Consider the following 27,371-nt stretch of genomic DNA (forward strand, 5'->3'; position numbering starts at 1 on the left):
TTGACCTGAATGGGAACATGGTGATTTTTGTTAAAAGGTGGTAAGTTCAGTCATCATTATCCTTAATCTTTGTTGCCAGTGTTTCTCTCAAACAAGGCATTACAGCTCAGAGGACAAACAGATGTGGAAATGTCTGCTTTCTTACAAAAACAGATAATGGCCTTTGAATTTTAGTTATATAGGAAAGGAGGGATTGTATTAAAGACATCAAAAGGAACAAATGAAGTCTCATTCGGTGTACTGGATTGACTACTTGTCTAAAAAATCCCAGATTAATGATTACATTAGGAAAACTTTTTTTTTTTTTGTTTTTTTTCGAGACAGGGTTTTCTGTGTAGTTTTGGTGCCTGTCCTGGATCTTGCTCTGTAGACCAGGCTGGCCTCGAACTCACAGAGATCTGCCTGGCTCTGCCTCCTGAGTGCTGGGATTAAAGGCATGCATCACCACTGCCTGGCCAGAAAATTTTAATTCAACTTTGCTTAGTTTCCAGTCAAGTAAAGTACTTCTGTATGGCTGAAGGAAGATAGTCTTAAGTAGTGTTTGATCCAAATAAAATGGATCAGTGACTGACAGTAGAGGAGGAGACAGCAAACCTTGTTTGTAAAAGGCCACACACAGCATTTCAGGCTGTTGGCTGAACTATAACTATAGCACAGCTTTGCTGTAATTGTAGTTTATAAGCACTCAAAACAATATGTAAACAGGGATGGTTACGTTCTTTAAAAAAATCAGTTTTCCAAGGAAACAAGCTTCAGTTCTATGTAGAACAGATATTCTTGAGCTTTACTCACCAATCACTCAGTTTTTTTGCTGTTGAGTTGGGCATGTAGTTCAGTGGTTTAATGACTGCCTAGTATGTACAAGGCCTTGGATTTGATCAGACTATTGCAAAACACAAGACAAGAACTGTTTGCCAGGTGCTGGAAAGATGGCTCAGCAGTAAAGAGCAAGCACCAGCTGCTTTTCCTGAGGACCTGGTTTGACTCTCAGTGACCACATGATGGCCCTTAGCCATCTGTAACTCCAATTCCAGAGGATCCAATGCTACTTCTAGCCTCCAACAGTCAAGTACTATACAAACATATGAATACAGGCAAGAACAAAGTTAAAAATGTTAAACTATTGGCCATATTTTACCTACAGTAGAAAATGAGGTTGTCTTGGTAATAGCCAATCACTTATGTGTGTTATCTGTGTGCACATGCATGTTCTCACCTATGGGTACTTGTAAGGTCAGGGACATTGGATGTCTTCCTCAGTTGTTTCTCCACGTTAATTTTTTGAAGCAGGGTCTTTCACTCAACTTTGGAGCTTGTCACTTTCAGCTATGCTGGCTAGAATTAACCAGTCCTGTCCCAACCCCCACCCCCAATCTGGGGTCACAGCCACATGCTGCCATGCTTGCCTCTCCTGTAGGTTAGGTTTTCATGCATGTACAGCAAGCACTTTACCTATGGAGCAGCCCCCATGTCTGTTACCATTCTAATTTTCTAGTGATTTTAATAAGTACAGGCTTTAATCTCAATTGAGCAAATTATGATCAAAAACCTATATGCCCCAAGGCCTCTGCTTTGAGCCTTTAAAATGTTTTTTTCTCTAGTGCCAGTTATGAAGCTAAGCAGATTACACAGAACACGGTCAGCCTCCCAGTGTCCAGGCTTTGCATCTCCAAATTGAAAGTACTTGCGGGGGGGAATGCATCTGTGCATTAGTCGGTATTCCCCCAGATAATAAAATTCCTATTTTCATTGTAGTAGATAGAATGAGAAGATGTGCATAACATATATGCAAAGATCATGTCATTAAATGAGGGACATTAGCATCCATTGTTTTGTTGTTTTTTAAATCATGGAAGGTCCTAGAACTAGTCCTCCTGGGATACTGAGGATAACTGGATTGCAGATGAAACTCCAACAACACACCTTTGATCCTCACATTCTAGTGACTGAAATAAGACAAAGTTCAGTGCCAGCCTAGGCTACATTGTGAGACTGACTCAAAACAAACTGAAGGAGCCCTTTAGGACTGCTACTCCCATTTAACAGATAAAGCCAAGAACAAGTAGTGAGACAAGTTACTTACTTGAGTTAATGATTATTACTTTAGAAAACTGGAAGGTAGCCAGGGAGGCTGCTCGTCCCAGACTCAGAACTCATGGATAATAGCTGTCTTTAGATAAAGATGAAATTGGCCAGTCAACTTCACAACATTGGTTAGTGTTGAAGCCGGTCAAGACACGAGCGTGCACATATGTGTGTGTAAGCAATAAGCATACTAAGGATGTACTAAGGACATAATGGTAAATCTTTATTTTCTAGGACTAATGAATCATTTTGAGTATGTCAGTTTTTATGAAATAAGTAAATACAAAAATACAGTTTGATATTTCCAAACACATTATATGTATCTTTTTCTAATACATATTTTTTAAATGTATTTTATTTAGCTATTTTCCCAATTATTTCTTCATGGTTCTGAGCCCAAGAGGAATTCCACTGTTGCCTGATGATTCTGATTCTCCCATGTTCTGTTCATCTCTCTGGCCAAGATTGAGCTCTGAGGGATGCCCTAGGAATGGTGGTACAGACTACTGTGGCATCCCATACTCATCACACATGGCAATGTAGAGGATGGGACCAGTCTGTAGCACCTTTCTAGCACACTTAAGAGTATTAACTCGAGTGGTAATACCAAAACCTAAGTCGTTTCCCCACAGAAATTTTATTTCTTTTCTACCTCTTTAGTAAGTTTTATATCTCAAGATTTCTTTCACATAGTTTTCATGTAATAATATATAGTGCATTCAGTTTTAACAGTTTTATCATGTTCTAAGAATTGTTAAATTCAGAACTCATTCCAAGTCTTAACAAGTGGTTCAGTGACCCTGTAGGACAGGAGAAAGCCATCAGCTGTCATAATTTTTGTTAAACAAACCACTCAACGCAAATACAAAAATATTTATTGGTTAAAAAAATAATCTTGTACTTTAGTAACTTGGAGCTTCTGTTCCCGTCACTAATTTCCTGTGTGGACTGATTTTTCACATTCCGGAGGGAGCTAGGCATATTACTTGAAGCAGTTACCCCCAGTCACCATCATGTTAGGTCGTGCATCAAAACACAAGGCTACTGAGTGGTAGTCTCTGGTCCTGAGACTACGGGCTGCTGCACTGAGACGGACTTGCAGTTTTCATCCAGCACCTCTGCACTGTGTGGTCTTGCTGTGAAAAAGAAGAAAATACCTTCTTTTCAGTTTAGGACTGTTCAGAAGTGCAACTATTATGTGAACTGTTTTAAAATCTGTACGTAGATTTCCTGGTTTGAAGGGGCTAGTGAAGATAAGAGTTTTTGTTCGGGATAGATTTTTGATTTTTTTTTTCCTGTTTTTTGGGTAGTGCTGGGACTGAACCCAGGATATTGGACATGCTAGTCAATGCTAGTCAGGTGCTCTACTGAGCAATAGCCTTAGCACAAAAGATAGTATTTTAAAATTCTGTTTCAAAAGAATCTTTAGCTTAGGTTTTGAGGGATAAATGAAATGAGCTGGATTATCAGAATCAACTTTGTTAAAGTACTAATCTTAGACTTATTTTGATATTACATATAACAAGGGAAAAGGTAGATTTCTTACTGAACTTTACTTGGAGAGAGGTTTTGTTGCACAGTTAATCATATACTGTATAATAATAAGCTAGTAAGAGGCTGTCCTATGTAGTTCCTAAGATGATGGGTTTCAAATGTGAATGTGTAATTGTCACCATCATGAAATGTTTACATCAGAAGTATACTATATTAGTACAAATATCTGACATATCTAAAATACCTACATTTATTTTCCTTAGAACAATGAAAATCTTTAATGGCTATTGAATTTTAAGAACTCCTTCAGGAAAGAACTGGAGAGCAATAATACTTTCGAAGTACATTTTAAATATCCAACAGTGAAGATATTGAGACCATTATTATGTATGACTGTACATACACAAAATCTTTAAGTGCTTTTAACTTGATATGTAATCAGTTGTACTGTTTTCCTAATAGTAGTTATTTTTATATTTAGGTTTGAGCTGTTGGAAATGTTTCAAAAACAGGAAAATCAACTTTAGAGGCAAACAAACAGGAAAGGCAGAAACGTTTGCCTCTAAGTTTCCCTTTACAGATAAAGTTTACATGTTGTTTTAGAGTAGAGCTAGTTCTCCCTCTCCAACTCATTCTCTCCCATGGGAGGGTGAGGAACTTGGGAGTGTCTGGTTCTAAAACATCTACTTAATTATAGGACAAGCTGGGAGCATAAGCATGGTAAAACTATACAGAATGGTGAGAAGATAGGTTGAGAAAAGTCATTTAATAAATATTACAGTCTATATTCTTTGATTTTTCGAGACAGGGTTTCTCTGTGTAGCTTTGCGCCTTTCCTGGGACTCACTTGGTAGTCCAGGCTGGCCTCGAACTCATAGAGATCCGCCTGGCTCTGCCTCCCGAGTGCTGGGATTAAAGGCGTGCGCCACCACTGCCCGGCTACAGTCTATATTCTTATCAAGCTGTTTTCTCCATACCTTTATATTACAAACTTGAGGTTTCATTTCCACTTCAAAGGACTGCGTGACATTTTCTTTGCAGTAGCTTTCTGTCCCAGCAATATCAGCAGTGATACTGCTTCCACAAGTCTGTGTGTGGTAGCCACTGTCCATCTTGTAGGAATGAAAAACACAAACACCTAGTCATAAAACTGCAAACTCAGTCCTTTTAACATCTCTAAGTGAGGAAGTGAAGGTTCAGAAAGGCTAACTCAGTGTCACACAGTAAGGAGACGAATATCAGAGGCTCAAGTTAAAGTTCTAACTTTACAAGAGCCATTTACTTGCAATAATGCTGAGTACCCCCCCCACACACACACACACAAAGCATTGGCCTAGTCCTTTACCTTTCCTTACAAATTAGGAGCAAGGGGAAGTCTGTACTTCTCTGCTCCCCTGACAACATCTAGAATAGTGTATAAGGCCATATTGTTACCCATGATCACGAGAAAAATATTCTAGTTTTCATGTCTATATACCCATTTGCTGGTTACTGGGAGTCACACTTCATTAAAGCAAAACCCTTGTAACAAGCAAAATAAAATTTAACAGTACATCCCAAGGGAAATCTGTAGTTCTGTTACCACTCAATAGATATTTGATCAAAAGTGTAAATATCAGATTGCTTACTAAGAGTATGTCAATTACTCTTCCTTCTGATATCACTGCCAAATAACTGGTTCATAACTCAGTTCTAATATATAAATGTATCAAGGCAAAAGTAACCCAGTAGTACAGGAGAGAGCAAGGTACACAGGGAGCCTGTCCTATAGTAAGAGGATTAACAGCTCCATGTAGGCAGTGGCTGGCCTCACTGTCTTTCTCTAGACCACTCCCAACATCAGAGCCTAATATGTGCCAGCCAGACAACACATCATCTTGCCACTCCCTGCTAGTATTGAGGGCAACATCAGCAGCATTTTGAAGTGAAGGATGAAATGTCAAAAACCAAAATACAAATTCTCTTCATCAGTGTCAAATGGATCCTAGAGATGGCTCAGCATTTAGGAGCACTTGTTGCTCTTCTAGAGAACCTGGGTTTGACTTCCCAGCAACCTCGTGACAGTTCACAGTCATCTGAAATTTGAGTACCATTGTGTACCAGGAAAAGATCCCACTAAGCAAAAAGGGTGAAAAGCAATGTTTACAGAAAATTGCACATTAAAAATTTCAGCTTTCTTACCACCAATAACTGAAAAATAGCGAAGTAATGCCTTTCAGTTCTAAAGGGTAATTAGGTCTAAGCTCAAAACAGTCATCACATCACATTTTAAAGACTTCTTTAAAAAACACACTCTTCTTTAGAAAGCCACCAGAAAGTGTGTTCCAGTAAAAATGAGAAGGAACCCAGAAAAGAACACAGAAACAGGTGGGTAAGGGAATTCACAGGATGAGGACAAAGTGATAGTGTGGGATGACAGCTGTATCCCATGGGTAGAAGCCAATGAACTAAGAAGGTTATGAGAAAGCACAGTTGTGTCTGAATGCTTGAAAGGTAACTGTGTGGTAGAAAAATAATCTCTGTAAAAAGTAAGCATGATACAGCATACAGTATAAAACAGACCTACATTTTAGCTCAATGTGAGGAGGAAATGTATGACAGTCATGGAGCTGAAGTACAATACCCATGAAGGAATTAGGTGATGAAGTGGTAACTACAATTATAGGATATGAGATTCCAACAGGTAATTCTAGATAATAGTAAGGTGTATTTCCACAAAAACATTGTCACTCCTCTATAAATGCTTTGCCAACAGAGAAAGTGAAAATGAAGAGAGAAAAAAGTTAACAATACCTTTATAGCTAAACTTGACTAGTGTGCTTAGGATACCGAATTAAGAAGCTAAAACATGGAAAAGAAAATGTAATATTCTCTAAAACTGAGAATGCAGAAGCCAGGATAGGTACTACAGACATACAAATAAATCAGCAAATCTGTATGCAGATGCCATGATGAAACCAATGTTTGTATACTTTTGTAGTATACAAACCAAACTTTGTATACTAACCTAAACAATTAAGACAGTTTAAAATGAGTGCAAAGTTCCATTCTTTTTCAGTTGTTCTGGCCTCAGCCTGTCCAAAGTCAACCAGAACACACGAGGGGAGCCTTCAGTGAGTCTCAGCACACTGAACCAGCAGACAGTTTGCTGCTCCTGACTTGGCACAGACTCGGACTAGAGACCATGGACTTGGGATGCAAAGCTGCCAGAGTCAATACTGGCTCTGCTGTTCACTTGCTTTATAAACTTGAGGGATTTACTTAGCTCCTATGGCACAGCTTTCTTAGAAATTTGGAAGTAAATGATTACATGATTACATGAAAAAATGTTTATAAAAAGTTACACATAAAAGTGCTCTAAGTTTTCTTTCTCCCCGAAATCATATTAAGGCAAAACAAAACTATTCAATTTTTAGAATACAAATACTATGCTAGAAACTGCATTCTTCTGGCAGCAGATTCCCAGGGAACAGGTGTCTCCTGAGAGGTTGCATGCAGAAACAGCAGCCTGGTTTCTTTTCTGTTCAACATTTACTATTCCAAGCAGGCAGTGGTTAATAGGAATATGAAATATGAATAATCAATCCTCCTGGTTTCTTCTGGTAATTTTGTTTTGCTTTCTTTTCTTTTAAAGGCAGGTTTGTACTATAGAGTCCGAGCTGGCCTTGAACTCACAACAATCTGCCTGCCTCTGCCTCCCAAGTGCTAGGCTTAATGTTGTGCACTCATGCTCAGCACTCTTGGTAATCTTTAAAATATCAATTGCTATAGTCCTCACATTTAGCTTTTTATCGTTCCAACAGTGTAAACACCTCACATTTAGCCTATTCCCTTTCTCTCGTTGTAACACCCAGAGTCAGAAACTATAATAAATATTCAAAAACCTTACCTGGATATTACTGCTTTCACAGGGCAGAACACTGCTTTCTGCGAGAGGCCACATGCACATGTGAGACTTATCAATACTGAAGGCAATTCCACTCACAAAATCACTCATGGGTAAGTTCCCATCATTCACTGGCTCCTTTATCCACGTGCTCTCATTTACTATGTCTATAGGGTCGAACATATCCACGGTCTCGTTTTCCCTCTCGCTTTCAACATCCTCCAACAGCGCCAATTCTTTCTCAGAAGTACTAGACTGACTTTGTGTAACGGACATGGCGGTGACACCCAAAGGCTCGCTACATGCCAAAGTCTCACAGTTCAACTGCTGAAGGGCTCCTGTCGCATTTGTGCCTCGTGGAGAGACATCTGTGGAGGGAACGGTGTCTTCTTCATCTTCACTGTGAGTCTCAAGAGTAAAAGGGATCCGAATTAGTGAGGACAAGTACTGAGGACCACCTCTGAGTCTCCCAGGAGACCAATTTTTAATTGGTGAGCAGCCATCTATGTACGGACTCCTGATGCTTGGATTAGTGATCCCCGTAGAACTGGCTCCAGATGAAGCTTCAGGAGAATGAAATGTAAACTTCCTCTGTTCTGAAGGAGTGGAGGGAAAATCACATCGTAAAAACACAAAAACAGAAAGGTCATTTTAAAATGGTAATCACTTTCATGTCAGAAAAAAAAAAGAAAGGATTCCTGTAACAGTTGTGAAATTTTATTGTTAAAAAAATAACAGCAAAAGCAGTGTTTGCCTCAACAGACTCAACTTCAAAACTTGTTTCCATGGCTCTTTCCAAATTCAAACTAAAATATTTTATTTCTTGTGAAATATTTCTTCATAAGTATACTGCATTATACCAAATTTGTTCATAAGCAAAGAAGATCCCTTACAAGTTGGCATTAAGAAGCTACAATGTAGCAACTGTACTTGGCAAATGTGTTGGTTTTGTAACAATTCTAAAACAAACAAAAACTGCAAAGTAGTATTTGTAATAGTAAGGAGTCTAACAATAATCAAAATGATAAAAATGTTTTCACTTAACATTGTTTGCAATGAAAACTTCAATTGATATAACGTTTTATGAAAAAAGTAAGTAAAATCCATCAAAAGCCTTAAAAATATGGGTAGAGGACACAGCTCAGTGGTAGAACACTTGTTTACCATGTGGAAGACCTATGTTCAATCCCCAGCACAACAAAGGGGGAAAGCCTTCTAAACATCTACCACTTTTGATGAATTCTACTTCTGGGAAATTAACCTAAGGGGTTTCAGCCCCAGAACCACGAAAAACAAAACAAAACTAAGACAAATAGAATAATACATGTATGAAATGGTTCAAAAGCATGTTCTTGAGGTAACAATAAATAATTGGAATGATTGGAATGACCTGTGAAAATGTCTGAAATAAATGCTTTGTGAAAAAATAAAGAACCATGGATAAATATGTACAAATTCGTTTATGTACATATCTATATCCACATATACCAAAGCAAAGTTTATAATTTTCCAAAGTTTTACTATATATTTATTTCCTAAAAAACATTTAACTTAAAATCAAAAATTGGTAAATATACATTTCTGAACATATTTATTTAAAAAAACCTTAACCAAGTATATTTTATGATTTGACTACCTGATTGTTAAATCTATTACTGTAAGTAAGAAGGCATATAAATCAACTTTTCTCTGAAACTGCCATCTCTTTGATAGAGTGAAGTAAATGCTGCTTATTAAAATGACTAGATTAGGAAAGTTCTATGAAATTCTAGACTTCGAGGGTAAATTACCTCTCCAGCCTTTTTTGCACTGCCAAGAATTAAATGTAGCCATTACATAGCATAGACAAGTAGTCTACACTCAACTATAGCACCAGCCTTTCTCTTTTTAAATATGGCATATTTATTTGACAAGGATATAGTTTATGAAGAGTGGTCTGTGTGTGTGAGTGAGGAGCCTGACATCTAATCTATTGTATTTTATATAACATCGTTTTCTTTTTGTTGTTGTTAATTTGGGTATTATATAATTCCCCCTGCCCATTCTTTCTTACAAACACTCCTATGTAGCTCTCTCCACTGCTTCATTCAAATCCATGGCTACTTTTTCTTTATGTGACATTCATGTTTGTTCCCAAATGCGTAAGTTCCACCTGCTCAGCATGTATGTTACTGTGATATATATATTTTTAGAGCTCACCACATTAGCATATCTATTGGTGTTGTCCTTGTTCAGGTCATGTTTAGGCAGCCATGATGGTGAGACTTCATGGATGCAGCTTCTGAGGTTACTAGGAGACACAATCTCACATAACAGCAAACTCCCTGTTCCCCTGGCCACCATTTTATTTTATTTTACTTTTGAGACAGGGTCTTTGTTTTATTGCTGTGAAGAAACACCATGACCACTACAACTCTTGTAGAAGAAAATATTTAATTGGGGGCTTGTTCAGACTTTTGGAGAGTCACTCTGTTATCAGCACGGTGTCATGCAGGGTGCTGGAGCTGTAGAGCTACATCCTGGTCAGCAGGCCCAGGAAGAAAGAGAAACTGGGCCTGGCACAGGCTTTTCAAACCTCCATCAAGACCACAACTCCTAACCCTTTCAATCCTTTCAAAGAACTCCACTCCCTGGTGACGAAGCATTCGAATGCATGAGCCTACAGGGGCTGCTCTATGCAAACCACCACAGCCTTACTAGATAGCTCAGGCTAGCTAGGAATCATCATATTCCCAGCATGGCCTTGAATTTATGATCCTTCTGCCTCTGCCTCCCAAGTATTGGAATTGATAACGTAAGCTACACATGTGACTTACTCTGTTCCTTTTATTTTTTTTAAAAAATAAAATTTCTACAAATTAATATCAAAGTACTCATTCTTAACTGCTAAAAGAGCCTTTTTAACAATACATGTGGGCAATACAAACTTTAGCTATGTATATCATTCTGAGACATACCTGAGAGTGGGGTCTTTCCTACTTGAAGTGCAATTGGTGAGAAAGTGGGTGGAGAAATAGCCGATGGGCTAGTTATGCTCCCCAAGCTGTATTTTCTTGCACCATTCTTAATGGGGCTAGAAGAAAACTGTCCCTGTGATTAAACAACAAAAATTAAATTAGAAAATAAAAATCAAGTCACTAATCAGCAGATATGTTTAACTTCTCTTTGTCACAGTTATATTGCATATTCCTTGTCTTCTTCACAACATACTTACAAACTAGAAATTCATAAGAACCAACCAATGAAAGGCATCTTGGAACAAAGACAACTAAGACGGCTAGAAAAATCTTGAAATAAAATGTCAAAGTATAATGAATTGGGTTTCAGCAAATCATTATATTTCATACCAAGTAGCCACCTGTGAAAATACCTAAACTATTTTCTCCATCAATGAAAACTCAGTTGTTACACTGCTAATCTTTGGATAATTCAGTAAGTAACCCAGGCTGTGATTCCTTAAAACAATGATCAATTTGCTCACCCTGTCTACCTTAAAAACAAAACTGAGGTCTGACTGAAATCCTATCTATGAACTTTGAAAATGCTCACGAACTATAATAACCAAGGGTGACATGTCTGGGTGTGACTTGAATATCTATCTACATCCAAGTCTATCTACAACACACTAACCAGCCACTTGCTAGCACACTTCTCACAGTAAAGGCCGCCTACATAGGGCTCCTAGGTTATATGGAGAGAAATCTATTGGATAAAACACCTCAAGAGATTCTCGAGCACTGCTGGGACTTCCAGGAGAAGCTAAAGGTAAGGAGTCAGAGATACTCCCATTCACATCCAAAAAGAGCTTTCTTCTGAGAGAGGAGGAACTGAGGTTGCCAGGAGATTGGTCTGCAGAGTCGTCAGTTCTAAAATAGTCTCCTGCATACAATAATAACAACAAAGAGAAAGCTGAGCACTGTAAGAAGTAACTCCACTTGTAACACCCAAAAAGTCATGAAACATGTTTCAATTTTTTCTAATACATGTATGTGTAATGTTTAAAATGTTATTCTTTATTTTTGGAGTGTTTATTTATTTGCTGTTACTGGTGTTGTGAGTCAGGGTCTTACTATGGACCCAGGCTGGATTTGAACTTGTGGCAATCCTTCTGTCTCAGCCTGCTGACTGCCAGGAGTGTGCCACCACACCCGACTGGTCATTAGCAGTGTATCTGCACCAGTAAGATGTTTATCTTTCATGCTCACAGTAAACTTCACTATGATAAAAACACTAACTCAGGCCACATTTAAGAGACAGGAAAATGCAGGACAGTTTCCTGTTTAAAGAAAGGCACCATTGCACTGCCGTTTACAAACAGCCAACCAAACAAAAAGCTTCCATTGGTGTTATTAAAGGGTAGTCACAGTATTTACCCAATATGGCTTCCAAATTAAAATCCACAGGAAGAGACAGCAGAGTCTGACACGAAGCTGGAAATAAGCAAACAGATGTAAGTATGCACACATCAGTGAAGGCATGTGACTGCCAACCACCACCTCCCAGCATGCTCCTCGCATGCCACCTTCCTGATGGGAACCTGCTAATGGTGGAAGTTAGCTCCTGCCTCTGAGACTGGTACTTGGAACTGCATAGGATACCAGCAGACACTAGGGGATTTCTCGGATTAACAAATCATTTGTTTTCTTTAAATCTTTCCCAAACCAGAAATCAATTCACAAATCACACACACTTTAAACAGGAAAGCAACACATGATTGCTATTTCTAAAATATCAGTTTTTAAAAGTCATTTCTCTTGGCATACAGCTCATTCACAAAGCAAACAATGTCTACGTTTGAAGGTAAAGCGATACTATGTGAACTCAAAGCAGCTTAGTATGCACCAGGTCTTTTCCAGGTCCTGCTCATACCCACCATTGCACTTCTCTGAGGGACGTATCAGCTTCTGCCCAACAGGAGAGTCACTGTTGCTATTAAGGCCTACAAAACAGGTTAAATAGAAAATCATAACTTTATATTTATTTATTTAGGGTAAAACTTTACACACTGGAGGCTTTCTGATTTTAAAGATGAATATCTGCACTAATAAATTTGGTATGTTTCTGTTGGATTATTTAATGAAAATAAGAATAAAACAAAAGATTACCATACCATAAGGTACCATGTAATTACTAATTTATTTCTTTACTTTTATTTTTGTTTTTTCAAGACAGGGTTTCTCTGTATAGCTTTGCGCCTTTCCTGGAACTCACTCTGTAGCCCAGGCTGGCCTCAAACTCACAAAGATCCGCCTGGCTCTGCCTCTGAGAGTGCTGGGATTAAAGGCGTGCGCCACCACCGCCCAGTGTAATTACTAATTTTTGATGACAAATGACTGCATGTGGTTTTGATATACAATGTGATATTTTGATATGTACATATATTGTTGAATGAGCAAATAAGGCCAATATATCTCAAACAGATTCTGCATTTAATTTTCCCAATATGGGTTTAGAAAAATTCAATTAAAATATTGGATTATTTTGACCAAATAAAATCTGAAATGTGATAAATAAAACTATACTCAGTTTTTATCAAGAGTCAGCAATACATGTTGCAGGGAATGGTAGTGCACACCTTTAATCCTAGAACTTCGGAGCCAGAGGCAAGAGGATCTCTGTGAGTTCAAGGACCAGGTGGTCTACATAGAGAGTTCCAGGGCAGCCAGGGCTACAAAGAGAGACCCTGTCTGAAAAGAATGCTCATGTTTTTGAATCTTCTATTTTATAACTTAACAATCACCAGATCTAGTGTAGGATTATTGAGTTGACCAATACTAAATGAGAACAGGCATGGAAGAGTGGGCCAAAGACTGAATAAAGGTCTGCTGTTAAATACTGTCCGCATGGGGAAAACAAATGCAGTTTGGGGTTCTGATGCTCTCTTCTGCTGTGAAACCCACAAGTGTTCAGAAGGAAATCCAGACGCCTTAGTGCCGTACAAACCCTCAGCACTCGTTCCTTTTCTAGCACTGGGGCATCTGTTTCAGTGCTGTCCTCACTCTGGTGATGAGACAACGGAAAGATTTACTCAGTGCACATTTCATCACAGCAGTTCACACAGCAGAAAAGGGAGAGGGAGGGGAGGGGAGGGACAAAATACTCCCAAGTACTCGCCCCAGTGACCTACCTCCTCTCAGGGCCCACCTCCTAGAATTTCCAAACTCTGCCAAAATCACAGGGAGACCATTGCCTAAGAACCAGGCATTCTGACACAGAGGCTTCCCATTCATCTGGACCCCACACATGAAGGAGGTACCATAGAATAGCCCTGTCACACATGGTGCGTGCTTGACAGACAATGGATGCTATCACTGGGATCTAGAATGTCTCCCAGTGGCCCATGTCGTAAAGGCTTTATCCTCAGCTTAGTGTTATTTACAAATACATACATCTTAAGGGGTGGGGTTTCGCTGAACGACTTCCCAGCCAACAGGGTATCCCCTTGAAAGGACCAATGGGACCATAGTCCTCCTCTTTCCTCTCTTCCATACATGGTCACAATCAGAACAGGTTTCCTGCATCATGCACTCCTACCATGATGTACTGTGCTGCTACAGGCCCAAAGCAAAAAGGCCAATCAACTGAGACTGAAACATCCAAAAGTGAGCCAAAATAAAACTTGTTTACCTAGCATGTACAGCCCCGGGTTGGTCCCCAGCATAGCATCCCTCCCTTGTGTTTACCTAGCATGTACGGCCCTGGGCTAGTCCCCCCAGCATGGCATCCCTGTGTTTACCTAGCATGTACAGCCCTGGGTTGGTCCCCAGCATGGCATCCCTGTGTTTACCTAGCATGTACAGCCCTGGGTTGGTCCCCAGCATGGCATCCCTTGTGTTTACCTAGCATGTATGGCTCTGGATTTGATTCCCAGCATAGCATCCCTTGTGTTTACCTAGCATGTACAGCCCTGGGTTGGTCCCCAGCATGGCATCCCTTGGGTTTACCTAGCATGTACGGACCTGGGTTTGATCCTCAGCATGGCATCCCCTAGGTATGGTGGCCTATCAACAGTAACCCCAGCATTCAAACGGTAGAGGCCGAAAGATCAAAAGATCAAGCCTTGAACATGAGACCTCATTCAAAAAAAGAAAAGAAAAAGTAGAGAAGGAAGGAAGGAAGAAAGGAAGGAAGGAAGGGGAAGAGAAGGGAAGGGAGGGAAGGAAGGAAGGAAAAAAAAAAAGAAAGAAAGAAGAAAGAAAGAAAGAAAGAAAGGAAAAAAGAAAAGAAGGAAAGAAAGAAAGAAATCCCGTTCTTCTATCTTGAGTCATAAGCAAATCTGCTATAGAGGGAAATTTCCTCTTTATTATTCTGGACATGAAATAAATCTACTCTCTTTGGAAGGACACACTATTTCTGTTTTCCAAGGGTGATGTGATGAAAACATCTCTGAAGATACAAATGTGCAAACACACACACACACCCCTATGCACAAGCATATATAGGAACACAACTTTAAACTTTAGAGACTTTGGAACAGTCTCTTCTCACCTAACTTGTTGTAACCCGTGCAGGAATAGGACACTCCCAGAGCCTGTCTCAGCGTTGCTTCCGTCACTTTCACCAGCACAGCTCTCTGGTGCACCTGTTCACTGCTGCATTATGCTACCATCATCTGAGTCACCTTACAAGTCACCTTTATAATGCTGCTCTGCATTTTCCTGATACTGCCTCACTTTAGCAAAAGAGGGTTCTCAGAATATAAATTATATTAAAAAGTAAGATTAAACAGGTTTATTCATCTGTAAAAATCTAATATTAAAAAAAAATGGGGAAAGGGGGAGAGACCAGTATTTATCAAAATGTCAGCATGAACGCAGAATTTCAAAGTTGTGAGGATAACTCTCTAGCTCAATCCTTTCATTTCCCCAACAGAAAACCAGAATCAAAAAAGACCAAATAACCACGACTACTCCTCTGGTTAATAGTACCTGAACATTTACAACTCACGTCCCCATTCACTATTCCACGCCACTTTAGTTTGTAAAGGCTGACGTCATACTGTATGATCTGAGATACCTGGTTTTAATACAGGCTTTATCACTTTTACCATGTCAGCAACCCTGAGTCAGTGCTCAAACCTTCCTAAGCTTATGTTTTCTCACCTGTAGCAGAGGCCAACAATTGCCTACCTCCTAGCGCTAAGGAATTAGTGAACACATTTAGTACTGTCCTTGTTGAGCAAGTACTCATCCCTGTGTATCTACCATTCCTGTGGTTTCCTAAGGAATGTTTTTCTTGTACTAAGAGCACACCTACACTACACTGCTCAAAACACAAAGGAAGCAAAGATAAGACAACCACTGCCTGGTGGGAAAGGGAACTTGGAAGGATTGTGGCTTGCCTTTAAATTTCTCTGTAAAGTTTACAGATTAACAGCTGTAATATGCTGCCCCCAAGTCAGTTCATCATCAGCCTTCCTCTGTCTTTGCAAGGAACAGGCAAGTTATCAAAAACCCCAGTGACTTCAGGATTTTATTTAACAGACCTTCCAACATGACTGACAATGGCACTCATAATTCAACTCTGTATTTAAAACCAACTATCTACACTGATGAACCCGCTCTAGGCATCCTTAGAATTAGTATTCACAATGGTCATGAAGACAAAAATGTTTTCTGAAGAGAACAGCAAAAAACAACAGAAGAAAACCCAAATGTTTTTCAATTAAGTTTTGATCTTTACTCGACAAGGAGTTAATCTGGTCATGTAGAAACTGAATTTTAAGCAGGCTCCTAACCAAAGCCAGTACTGTGCTGCCCGGCACTCACTCATTTTGGAGATGCATGCTGAATGCTCACATTTACTTACAAACTCTGGTTTTTGCATGTTGAGTACTCACATTTACTGGGATGAAGCTCTAAAGGCTGTTTCCCGTCATGCTCAGTCCAAGGAGAGGGTACAATGACATCTTTAGTGAAAAACTGGGAAAATTCAAATTGTACGATTAGGCGTGAACTCCCCACACACGGTAAAGGGCCCCTTCATGTTTTCAAATACCCATCTAGTGTGTCATATATACTAACTTACATTTATTTTAAAATGTTCATAGTCAACTTAAGTGACCAGAGTTAAAGGGGAAGAAATATAAAATACACATATGGAGAAGTCTTAATACTTTAAATCAACCATTTAAATTTGAAACTTATAAATTAAGCTAAGGGTAAATTCATAGGTAAATTACTTTTCATTTCTCTGCCAATTTGTTTTGGGGTTGGTGACAAATGTACGTTAGGAAGAAAGGAATAACTGGAGACAAAGGTACACATATAAGTAAATGGTGTGATGGACTTAGCCTGTACTAGCTCAAGATCTGATTACCAAATTTTCAGGAATTTGGATAACCTTTGTTAAAGCCAATACTAAAATAAAATTACATAAATTCACAATTAAATAAATTATATGGAATCTTTAAAAAAGTATTACTTCTAGATTATTTTACATTTGCCAGTATCTATGTTCTTGAAGTTAAGAACACTCTGTATATATATGTGGTGGAATTTGTCTCATTGGGGTGTGCAACTACCCTTTTCCCATTCAGAGATAGCGTAAGAGTAGCTGGAAGCTGGCTATAGTTGGAGTATTTACATTAGGGTAGCAGCAATCACAGAAACCATACTACGTCTACAAAGAGAGAGCCAGGTGTTACACACGTACCTCGAAGTTGCTATCCCTTCTACTCAAATGAACAAAAAACCAACTCATCTATCTGTCTATCTATCCATCTATCTATCTACCTATCAATCAGTCAATCATCTGTCGGTCTGTCTATCCATCTTCTATCTGTCTGTCTATCTATAGCTATGTCTTTTGTTCCTAATGAAGTATTTTTCCCTTTCCTTTATTTTCAGGATAAAACATTTCCTTTTTACTCTGCTACAGATAGACAGTTAATTTCCTTAACTAAAGCGGTGATGAGTCTGTAAGGAAAACATGTGAAGTAGAAGGGAATGGGAAAGACAGAACGCTATAGGGAAGATGCAAAAGAACTGTAAAGGACCCAGAGGCTTATGAAGTGTCACACTTTTCAACAGTAACTAGAACCCAAATATGATGGCATTTAAAATAGTAAGTAGTGCAGAGACATTTGAAAGTTTGGTAATAATCAGTATTGCAGAGGAAAAAAACAAGCAGCGTCATGATAAACAAGGAGCATAAATGGTTTAGTCTCTTAGGAAGGCAATATAGCAAAACCCACTCAGACTGAAAATCCACAAAGCCTCCGGCTTACCAGTCCACTACAAGTACACAAAACACAGAAACAGACTACAATACTGATGTAAAGACAATGAAGAAACAGATCTTAACATCTGTCAACAAGACATGTTTATGTATTCTTACTAAAATACAAAAATCTGTACAGGTGATTATTTCTAAAAATCTAAGAAAGATCAAGAAAAAAAAAAAAGATAAAAAGCAAAAGAGGCTGAGCCTGCGTGTCTAACGTTTAAAGGATGCTACTGTGTATATCAAACTCATCTCAACTCCACAGGGAAGGTTGCAGCAGCTTCTTTCAGGGACTGGTTGAGAATGACAGCTTTTGTTTTCTCTTTACACTCGACAGGTTTGCTTTCGACATGTACATATAAAACACACTTTATAGATAATACTAATCCTACCTTCACTCTGATTTTATTCCCTATGTTTTACCTGCCGAGCTTTCCTTGAAACAGCTTCCAAGGTTCTAAAAGACAAGATATTTCCCAAAACATTGGAAATTAGAAAGGCCCTGAGCTATTCAGCTGGAGAAGAATTAAGTGATAGCGTAACGGGGGAATTAAAGGCAGAGATGAAGAGGAGCACAAGGTTTGTCAGGATTAAACAACAGACCATTTCCTAAAATAAGCTGTAATCTGAAGCACAAGGGACACACAATACCTGTGTTAGCAAAACCAAGGAGGGCCAGTCAAGGAGGGCCAGTCACCTGACTCCGGAACAGGCCATTAATACAAATCTTTTGGGGCACAGAAGAGCCAAGTATTGCTAAGGATAGAAATGTGTAGTGGAGATGAGAGGAAGAAAGGAAAGCTCAAAAATGTCACCATGACACAAAGCCTTTCTGAAGAAAGATCTAGGTGACCCTTATACTCTAGGAGAAGGAATTTAGCAAGAAAAAAAAATCAAAAAGTCAAAAATGTGGCTTCATTAATTTTACTAAAAAAACAAAACAAAAAAACCTTACCTTTGTACTTAGCAGTAAGCCATTTTATGAAATATATTCTAAATCCTAAAAATCCTTAAGTATTAACAACAAAAGACAAAGTCATGGTGAATGTGGAGGACTAAAACCACTCAGCTTCCTTGACATGAACTCCAACTTGAATCAGAAGTCTGTGCTAATCACTATTCTGATAGCACAAGAAGACACACTGTGCTAGGTAGAGAATGAAATGATGAACACAGAACAACACCGGCCAAAACCAGATTCGTCTAGGCAGAGAAGCCAACGACTAGGGGAGCAAAGGAATACTGAGACCCTGAGAGAGCTGGAAACCACGGGTCTTGTAAAGAGCTCAGGATGGTGCAGAAATAGATGGGGAGCAGAGCACTGGGGACCAGAGGGGAGCACTGAGGACCAGAGGGGAGCACTGAGGACCAGAGAGGAGCACTAGGGACCAGAGGGAAGTACTAAAGACCAGGAGGAGTACTGAGGACCAGAAGGGAATACTGAGGGCCAGAGGAGAGTACTGAGGACCAGAGGGGAGTACTGAGGACCAGAGGGGAGTACTAAAGACCAGAAGGAGTACTGAGGACCAGAAGGGAATACTGAGGGCCAGAGGAGAGTACTAAGGACCAGAGGGGAGTACTGAGGACCAGAGGGGAGTACTAAAGACCAGGAGGAGTACTGAGGGCCAGAGGAGAGTACTGAGGACCAGAGGGGAGTACTGAGGGCCAGAGGGGAGTACTAAAGACCAGAGGGGAGTACTGAGGACCAGAGGGGAGCACTAAGGACCAGAGGGGAGCACTAAGGACCAGAGGGGAGCATTGAGGACCAGAGGGGAGCACTAAGGACCAGAGGGGAGCATTGAGGACCAGAGGGGAGCACTAAGGACCAGAGGGGAGTACTGAGGACCAGAGAGAGTACTAAGGACCAAAGGGGAGCTGTGACAGTGCAGAATTTCAAGTCTTCCTAAAGGAGACGGCGCGCAGGCAGAATCCATTCCTGGCTGGCTTAATGACTATAAGAGTGTGGTTACCTCTTCAATGGCCTTTTGTCTTTTGTCTTCCACATCTTTATCTGTTCTATACAGAGATAAAGAAGAAAAATAACCAGGCCATTACTTCAGCTTATTGAACATTATTAAAAAGAACCGTTCAAAGAAATAATTTCTCTTCATTGAAAACTGACAAATTTTAAACTCATTTCCAAAGAACAACTGGCATCTTGCACCAATTAGTTAATGGCAGTATTCTGAAATTCACCATTAGCTAGCAGGCTCTCTTTCCTCTCACCTGAAGTTTAAATGGGATAAAACTTTCTTTTAAAAGGCTTATGCTGATATATCAAGTTACTGCCAACAACATAATTTAAATAAAGTGTTTCAAGCAACAAAATGAAGTATTTCAGTTGATAGAAAAGCTAACAATTGTTCAAAGTCTCTTTTTTCAAGTACAGCAATTTCATCATAGTATTTTTAGGATAAACTTTTATTCTGAAAGGAAATTAACAAGCTACTGTTCTGAATAGACAAGTAAAAATATTAATTCTGAAATATAGTAACAATATAAGAATTTGTCCAAATAAATGCTTTTTTGTTCTAATATTATACAGAATTACAACACAAATTTCTCTGCTATAAAATTTAATACAAAATGTTGGGTCTCAAGCACATGGCATCACTTGCCAAGGATGTGGCAATTAGCCTTGTAAGACCACTTCTTTATTTTGTTCCTGGAAAGAATTATTGCAATCCATGCAAAAATTGGTAAATAAAATTTAAAAAACAATTTCAAATTATTTTCCTCTGTAACTGTTCATGTACATGTCTGCTCCTGCATTAAAGGAAAGAAAAATGGTAAGTTTGTATGAGAGTGTATGCATTTTAGAAATTGAAGCTGGGTGAATTTTTCAAGTAAGGAAATGATGAGAAAATAAACTATGATGGTCACCCGCAAGTCCTGGCTTGGACGATAAGTTACTGTCACTATCATGGCCACATCACAACCATGTCAAAAATGACCGTACACGTGTTAATTTTAGTTTACAGTAAGTTCCGATCCAGCTTCATCCCATTTCAAAACCTGCTACTTCATCAGAGGAGCTGGAGCCTGAAATATTCAGCTGATTGTTGGAATCAGTTAATTGGTGGAATCGAAAACCCGAAGGTGTCGGATAGGGCAAAGTACCCTGACTAGCACACTACTGCACACCAAGGACGCACACAGTTGGCCAGTGCTCTGAATACTGATGTGCTCGTCTGTGCTAATATTCCTGTGTGTGCTACAGCATAACAGAAGGAAGGCCCGGGATGGCTCTGGTTAGTTAAGAGGTATCAGGGGCCACTGCTTTTTCTAAGAATGAATCAACATACTCTGCCGAGAGCGTTTTCACTCCCTTTGGTAGAAGCCTTATAAGCATTCAATGAATTACATCAGTGAGCTATTATTAGAATACATTCTCACTTTTCCCTTCTACAGCAAATTTATCTACTGAAACATACCAAAATTCTTTCTAAACTCAGCCAGATAACACACCCCTGATTGCTGTAAAATATATTGCCACTGTGGTCTAATTGTCCAGTTAGCTCTTCAGGGCAGGAAGAATATGCAGTGCCTCGTGGAGCTCAGGACGTATCTTTTGACTGATGATATCACAGTTGTCTATAGTTCAATATATTGAAGAGATAAGGCAAAAATTACAATATACAGCTTGTGGGGGACAAAAAAAGTTACTCATGAATTCACTTGATTTTTTAAAAAATCTTTCTAGAATTAAAATTTACAATCTTGTATGTTTTATCTTCAGCCTAATTCCCTTTGTATAGGAATTCAGGTGGAAACTAACTATGAGTAAATGGTCATCAGAAGACCAAGCAGAAAAAAAGGGAGTAGAGGGGTAGAACTGTTTGGAAGAACATCTCAACACGTGCATTTCTGTGAATGAATTCTGAAGTCAAAGCGGAAAGGACCCCATCGCTTCGGACTAACAATACAACTATCTTAGGACAGAAAAGTAAACACTGGAGCAGCCATGTATTTGATTCTTTTTCACATATTAAACAAATAGACTATAAGCCTTACTGAGCCATCATCTGAGAAGCTTCCTCCTGCATTAGATGGGAACAAATACAGAGACCCACAGCCAGACATCAAGTAGAGAATGAGAGACCTTGGAACACTCAGCCCTAAAGGGGATGTCTCCATCAAATCCCTCCCCTTAGGGCCAGAGAACGCTGCAGAAGAGGAGACAGAAAGAGTGGAAGAACCAGAGGGGATGGAGGACAGCAAGAAAACAAGGAAGGCCCTCTAAATCAACATGAGCAAAGCTCGTATGAACCCACAGAGACTGAAGCAGCACGCACAAGGCCCGCACCGGTCTGTACCAGGTCCTCTGAGCTTATACTATGGCTTCCAGTTTAGCGTTTTTGATGGGATTCCCGAGTGTGTGAACGAGCGGGTCTCTGATGCTTGTGCCTTTTCTTGTGCTCTTTCCCTTCTGTTTGTTTCGTCCAACCCTGATGTGTTAAGCTTTGTTTCCCTTATTATGTTCATTATTATCCCTGAGAATCAAAAGGGAGTGGGATCCAGATGGGTGGGGAGGAACTAGAAGGAGTAAAGGAAGGGAAAACAATCAGAATATATTATGTGAGAAAAAAATCTATTTGTAATGAAAGAAAAAAAAAAGCAAAGAAAAAAGTTAGACTATAAAACAAAGGTTCTTTAAACTATAAGTAATGTTGCCTAGCAATCTGTTAATTAAAAACCTAGCTCTGGTCTACCAGCAAAGTGCATGTCATCACTACACTGAGCATCACTAAAGAGAACAAACTAGTGTTTACCCAAGAGAAGCGTGGACTATGCTGGTGACATGAAGAATCAAAGGACACAGAATTTACAGGCCCACCAGACAGCTCCATGGGTAAAAGCACTTGTCATAGTACATCTCACTACCTGAAATCCACCTCAGGACTCCAAGGTGGAACAAGAGATCAACTCCCCAAAACTGCCCTCTGATCTCCACACTGACACCATGGCATGTGCACACTCACACACATAGACATTGTAGTAAATGAATAATAATCTTTTTCAAAAAAGAATTGAGATTCCTTGATGAACCGTGTTAAGACTGAATGATGCCTATAAAGCTCTCTGTTGTCAATAAATGCTATGGCATTAGATGAGTCTTAACTTGTTAGGAGATTTTAGACTTCCCCAGACAGGCAGCAACTGAACAGACTCTTTTGTTATCCTGAGACACCAACCAAATACCTCAGAAGCCACACTACAGAGAAACATACAACGTTAAAGTGCTTTTCCATCTAACCAAGTGCTGGGGAGGCAGTGTTTATAGTCGGGGGTGGGGGTGGGGAGTTGGGGGGGATGGGGCTGTGTGTGTGTGTGTTAGCTGTACAAGAAAAGGATTCCTATTCAGATTGGAATATCTTTCTAGGCATAATTCTTTAAATTCACTCACTTGGAAAAGAAAAAAATCCACATTAATTGTTTTCTTTCTTGACATATTTACATATATGAATAATCAGCTTTTAGAAGTTCTTACTCTTTACTTAACAGTCTGTTATTACACTTGAGTACAAGAAAGAAACACTTACCGAGAACGACTTAGGTAGGAGGCCTGACGATGAATCTCCTCTGGGTCTATTTCTACAGGATTTATTATAGCCAGCTGATCGATCGACCACCTAAATTCCCCTGGAGTCTAATAAAAGTAAACATATGTATTAAAACAAATTAAAATAGTTCATCAAAATTCTACCCAATGCTACCTTCAAAACGGTAGATGGCTGTAACTTAAAAACCTTTTAAAGCTTCTGTTTTCAAATCTGAGTTTAATCACTCTAAATTAAATGGCAAAGGGTAACCAAATCACACTAAAGTCAATCTGTTGGATGTTATCCCTTAAAATATCAAAATCTTCTGAGTAATTTAAAAAAATGGCACAATATTTTAGGAATCAGGGTAACAAAGGTATAGAAATACCACAATTAGCACTCATGAGGGAGAAACTATGCCCATGAGTAAACAAAAACTTTAATTATCAAAGGCTGAAAGCCTTTATTGTCACTATGAATGAACTACAAGTCTTAGCTATACCAGAAGCTCCAACAGTTCATGAAATAACTGATCCTCAAAATATTTAAGAACGGCATCCAGGGCTTCTCCCATATTTAACTCTCCAGCGGATCCTAAACTTATTCAAATCAGAAACTATAATTACAAATATATTAGGGGAGAGGATGCTATATTTTCTGGCTTTGAAGCTCAATTACAACTTAATTGATGCTGGGCAGTGGTGGTGCACGCCTTTAATTCCAGCACTTGGGAGGCAGAGGCAGGCGGATCTCTGTGAGTTCAAGGCCAGCCTGGTCTACAGAGGTAGTTCTAGGACAGCCAAGGCTGTTACAGAGAAACTTTGTCTCGAAAAACCAAAATACCAAAAACAAACAAAAAACTGCATTGAAATCATTATTTTACTATTGTGTATATATCCACATCCATGTTTGTGTGGGTACAAGTGTGTGTGAGTGCACATGTACAACACATGCACAAGGAGGCTGAGGTCAATCTGGGGCATTATCCCTCTTGGCTTTTGAGACAGGGTCTGTCACTGACCTTGGTATATCAACTTAACAATCTAAGCTGGCTAGGCAGTAAGCCCCAAGGATCTGCCTGTACTTACTTCCCCTACAGTAGGACTAGAAATAGTCATCACTAGTGGCATTTTTACATAGATTCCAGGGATCCAGCTTGTGTCCTGGTGCTTGAATGGCAAATGGCAAGCATGCTACCAACTGAGCTATATTCTCGGCCTCCATTATTCACTTTTGATTAAGACTAAAAATAGCTCAATTTTATCATAAATCAATTAATGCTGGGAGGCCAAATTAATGGTATGACACCATGTGAACTGTAGATGGCTCCTGCACACCTTCTCACTGTCCAAGCTGACATAAAATGCAGCAGAAACAGTCACCTGGTGTCTTAGTTAGGGTTACTATTGCTATGATGAAACATCACGACCAAAAGTTAGTTGGGGAGGAAATCGTTTATTCAGCTTACACTTCCACATCACTGTTCACTCTCAAAGGAAGTCAGGACAGGAACTGAAACAGAACAGAAACCTGGAAGCCGGAGCTGATGAAGAAGACATGGAGGGCTGCTGCTTACTGGCCTGCTAAGTCTGTTTTCTTAGAGAACCCAAGACCACCAGCCCAGGGATGGAACCGCCCACAATGGACTAGGCCCTCGCTCCCATATCAATTATTAATTTTAAAAATGTCCAACAAACCGGACGGTGGTGGCACACACCTTTGATCCTAGCACTCGGGAGGCAGAGGCAGGCGGATCTCTGTGAGTTTGAGGCCAGCCTGGTCTACAGAGTGAGATCCAGGACAGGAACCAAAACAACACAGAGAAACCCTGTCTCGAAAAGAAAAAAAAAAAAATGTCCAACTGGTTTGGCTGCTGCCCAATCTTATGGAGGCATTTTCTCAACTGAGGCTCTCCGCTTTCAGCTGAGACTCTCTGAGACTGCAGATTGTGTCGAGCTGAAATAAAAGTAGCCAGGACACCTAGTTTTACAGTTTTTCTAGGTAAGTGTGGCTAACGAATTAAAAGAACTTTGCCAGTTTAGCAAGTAACAGTAAAAACAGCTAAAGTGATGAAGCCTTCTCTAATTTCCTAAAGAGCACACTTTTTTTGGTACCATCTTTCTGAACCATAGTAATCAGAATATGTATTTCATGATTTTGAAATTGCTCATTTTGTCAAATTTACTCTGATAGCACAGAAGTCGACTCCCTTTTATAACTATCTGCAAGCTTTAGTAGGGCTTGGTGGTGTTTTGTTTTTGTTTTTGTTTTTGAAGGCAGGGTTTCTCTGTGTAGCTTTTAAACCTTTCCTGGAACTCACTCTGTAGCCCAGGCTGGCCTCAAACTCACAGAGATCTGCCTCAAACTCACAGAGATCTGCCTGCCTCTGCCTCCCAAGTGCTGGGATTAAAGGCGTGCTCGGTGTTTTTAAATGGCTGGGAAAAAGGAAACAGGGATCTCAATAATTCATGACAGAAAAATAGCATGATTTCAAATTTCAGTGTCTATAATCTCTTATTAGAACATGGCCATATTTGTCCCCAAATTGTCCTTGGCTGGGTCTTTTGATCTGAGGTCCATGTGAGCAGTTCAACTGGGACCAGGCAACTTGCAAAGCCTGTCTAGTTCCTGAGTAAAAAGTTAGTTGCTTCTGTGTTGGTGTGGAAGTTCCTGGAGAGTTTGCACCAGGTGCTCCTAACTCGTCCACTCTGAGGAATAAAAGCATTCACATCATGTTTGCTGAAAGAACTATTAGAAAATTAGGTGACATAGTTTCTTCTGTAAGACATTTACATTTAAAGTCGTTTGCACTTACTTCCATTTAAAATCCCTCGTAAACATTAGGCAAGAAAAACTTACTGGTAGTTTTGTGGATTTAAAGACAGAAGGACTGGCAAGGGTTTGTTCATGGAGATTAGAATAATCACTAGGACTTTCAAAGGGATTTAAAATGGGGATCCTTCCTGGAGTTTCCGGTGTTATTTGCATTTTTAATTCGCTTACATCTCCCATAGCCCAGGAAACAAACTAAAAAAAGAAATCATCAGAAGTATACATATTAAAATTATTGAGTATCATAGATATTAATCATGACAAAATATACCTAACATTTCACAAAGAGTTCACTCCAAACCTAATCCTTTTGGGATTATTTTATAGTTTACAAGAGAACATCCTGTACATTTCCTCAGATGATCCTGAAACTAACCTTGTAAGTTGGAGAGGTAAAACATTAGTGCTATCATTTTTCAGAGGAAGGAACACATGCAGCGAAGTTACAATACACACAAGTCAACTAAGAATTCTGGCCCAATTAGAGGCAAGTAAATTACACTAAGCACAAGTACCTTTCCAACCAAACGGATTCTATTTGTAGTTTTCTTTATTCGTGATCTGAAGATTAAATAGTATGAACATCCTCTGGATAGCCCAGTAATTCTACACAGAACTGCAATTACTCCTGGCACGTTAGCCCTCACTAGAGCAGGGTGATTGACAGGGTCCAGGTGGGGATTTAACTGGTTTTCCCGAAGACCTCCACCCCCTGCAGGATACGAAACCACAATGCATTCCATCCAAAGAGGGTTATAGCCCGAGGAAAAAGAAAGAAAACAGAATTTACTTCTGAAAGATCCAAGTTGAGCCGGCTCCCCCCGCGAACAGCAGCAGAGACGTCACTTCCAGCGACCACTCAGTTTCCAGGTGTCCCCCTGTCCCTGCTCCCCTTTCTTCACCTCTAGGCGAGCGCACAGGCACGTCGGGAGCCAGGAGACCAGGGGTGCCCAGGTCCAGGGGGAGGTCAAGGCCTGGGGCCACGGAGGACGCAGCTACACCGGCGGGCGACGAGGGAGTCCGAGCTCGCCTTGCTGAGCCCACCCGCAGGCGCCGACTCTTTAACTCCCTCCGCGCTGTCTCCGGCCAACCAGGGCACGGGGCGGGGCGAGGCGACGGGCCAATGGCGTGTCGCCGCCGTCCGCGAACCAGCCAATGGCGTCGAGGCGGCGGGGCGAATTCGAACGCCAACTCCTCGCTCTAAGTTCCGCGCTGGGGAACGAGGGCTCCAAATTCAAATCCACGCCGCCGGGCGTCGGCGCCCTGCGCCAGGGGGCGGGGCCCGGCCGGCGTGGGCGGGGCCCGGC

At 40.1% G+C, this 27,371-nt stretch overlaps 1 protein-coding gene across 1 annotated transcript; it reads right to left on the reverse strand.

The window, feature by feature from the left end:
- Positions 1-2,877: 2,877 nt before the first annotated feature.
- Bora (BORA aurora kinase A activator) lies at positions 2,878-27,301 on the reverse strand. The gene is made up of 12 exons (XM_059273270.1): positions 26,855-27,301; positions 26,092-26,259; positions 23,233-23,339; positions 19,660-19,705; positions 16,305-16,386; positions 12,339-12,404; positions 11,839-11,895; positions 11,184-11,344; positions 10,423-10,555; positions 7,469-8,061; positions 4,557-4,691; positions 2,878-3,221 (listed from the first exon to the last, which is right to left on the reverse strand). The coding sequence occupies exons 2-12, from the start codon at positions 26,242-26,244 to the stop codon at positions 3,156-3,158; spliced, it is 1,599 nt and encodes a 532-aa protein (XP_059129253.1). The 5' UTR covers positions 26,245-26,259; positions 26,855-27,301; the 3' UTR covers positions 2,878-3,155.
- Between the last annotated feature and the right edge of the window lie 70 nt (positions 27,302-27,371).

The sequence above is a fragment of the Peromyscus eremicus genome, chromosome 9 (genome assembly GCF_949786415.1).
Source record: "Peromyscus eremicus chromosome 9, PerEre_H2_v1, whole genome shotgun sequence".
In the NCBI taxonomy this organism is placed as follows: Eukaryota; Metazoa; Chordata; class Mammalia; order Rodentia; family Cricetidae; genus Peromyscus; species Peromyscus eremicus.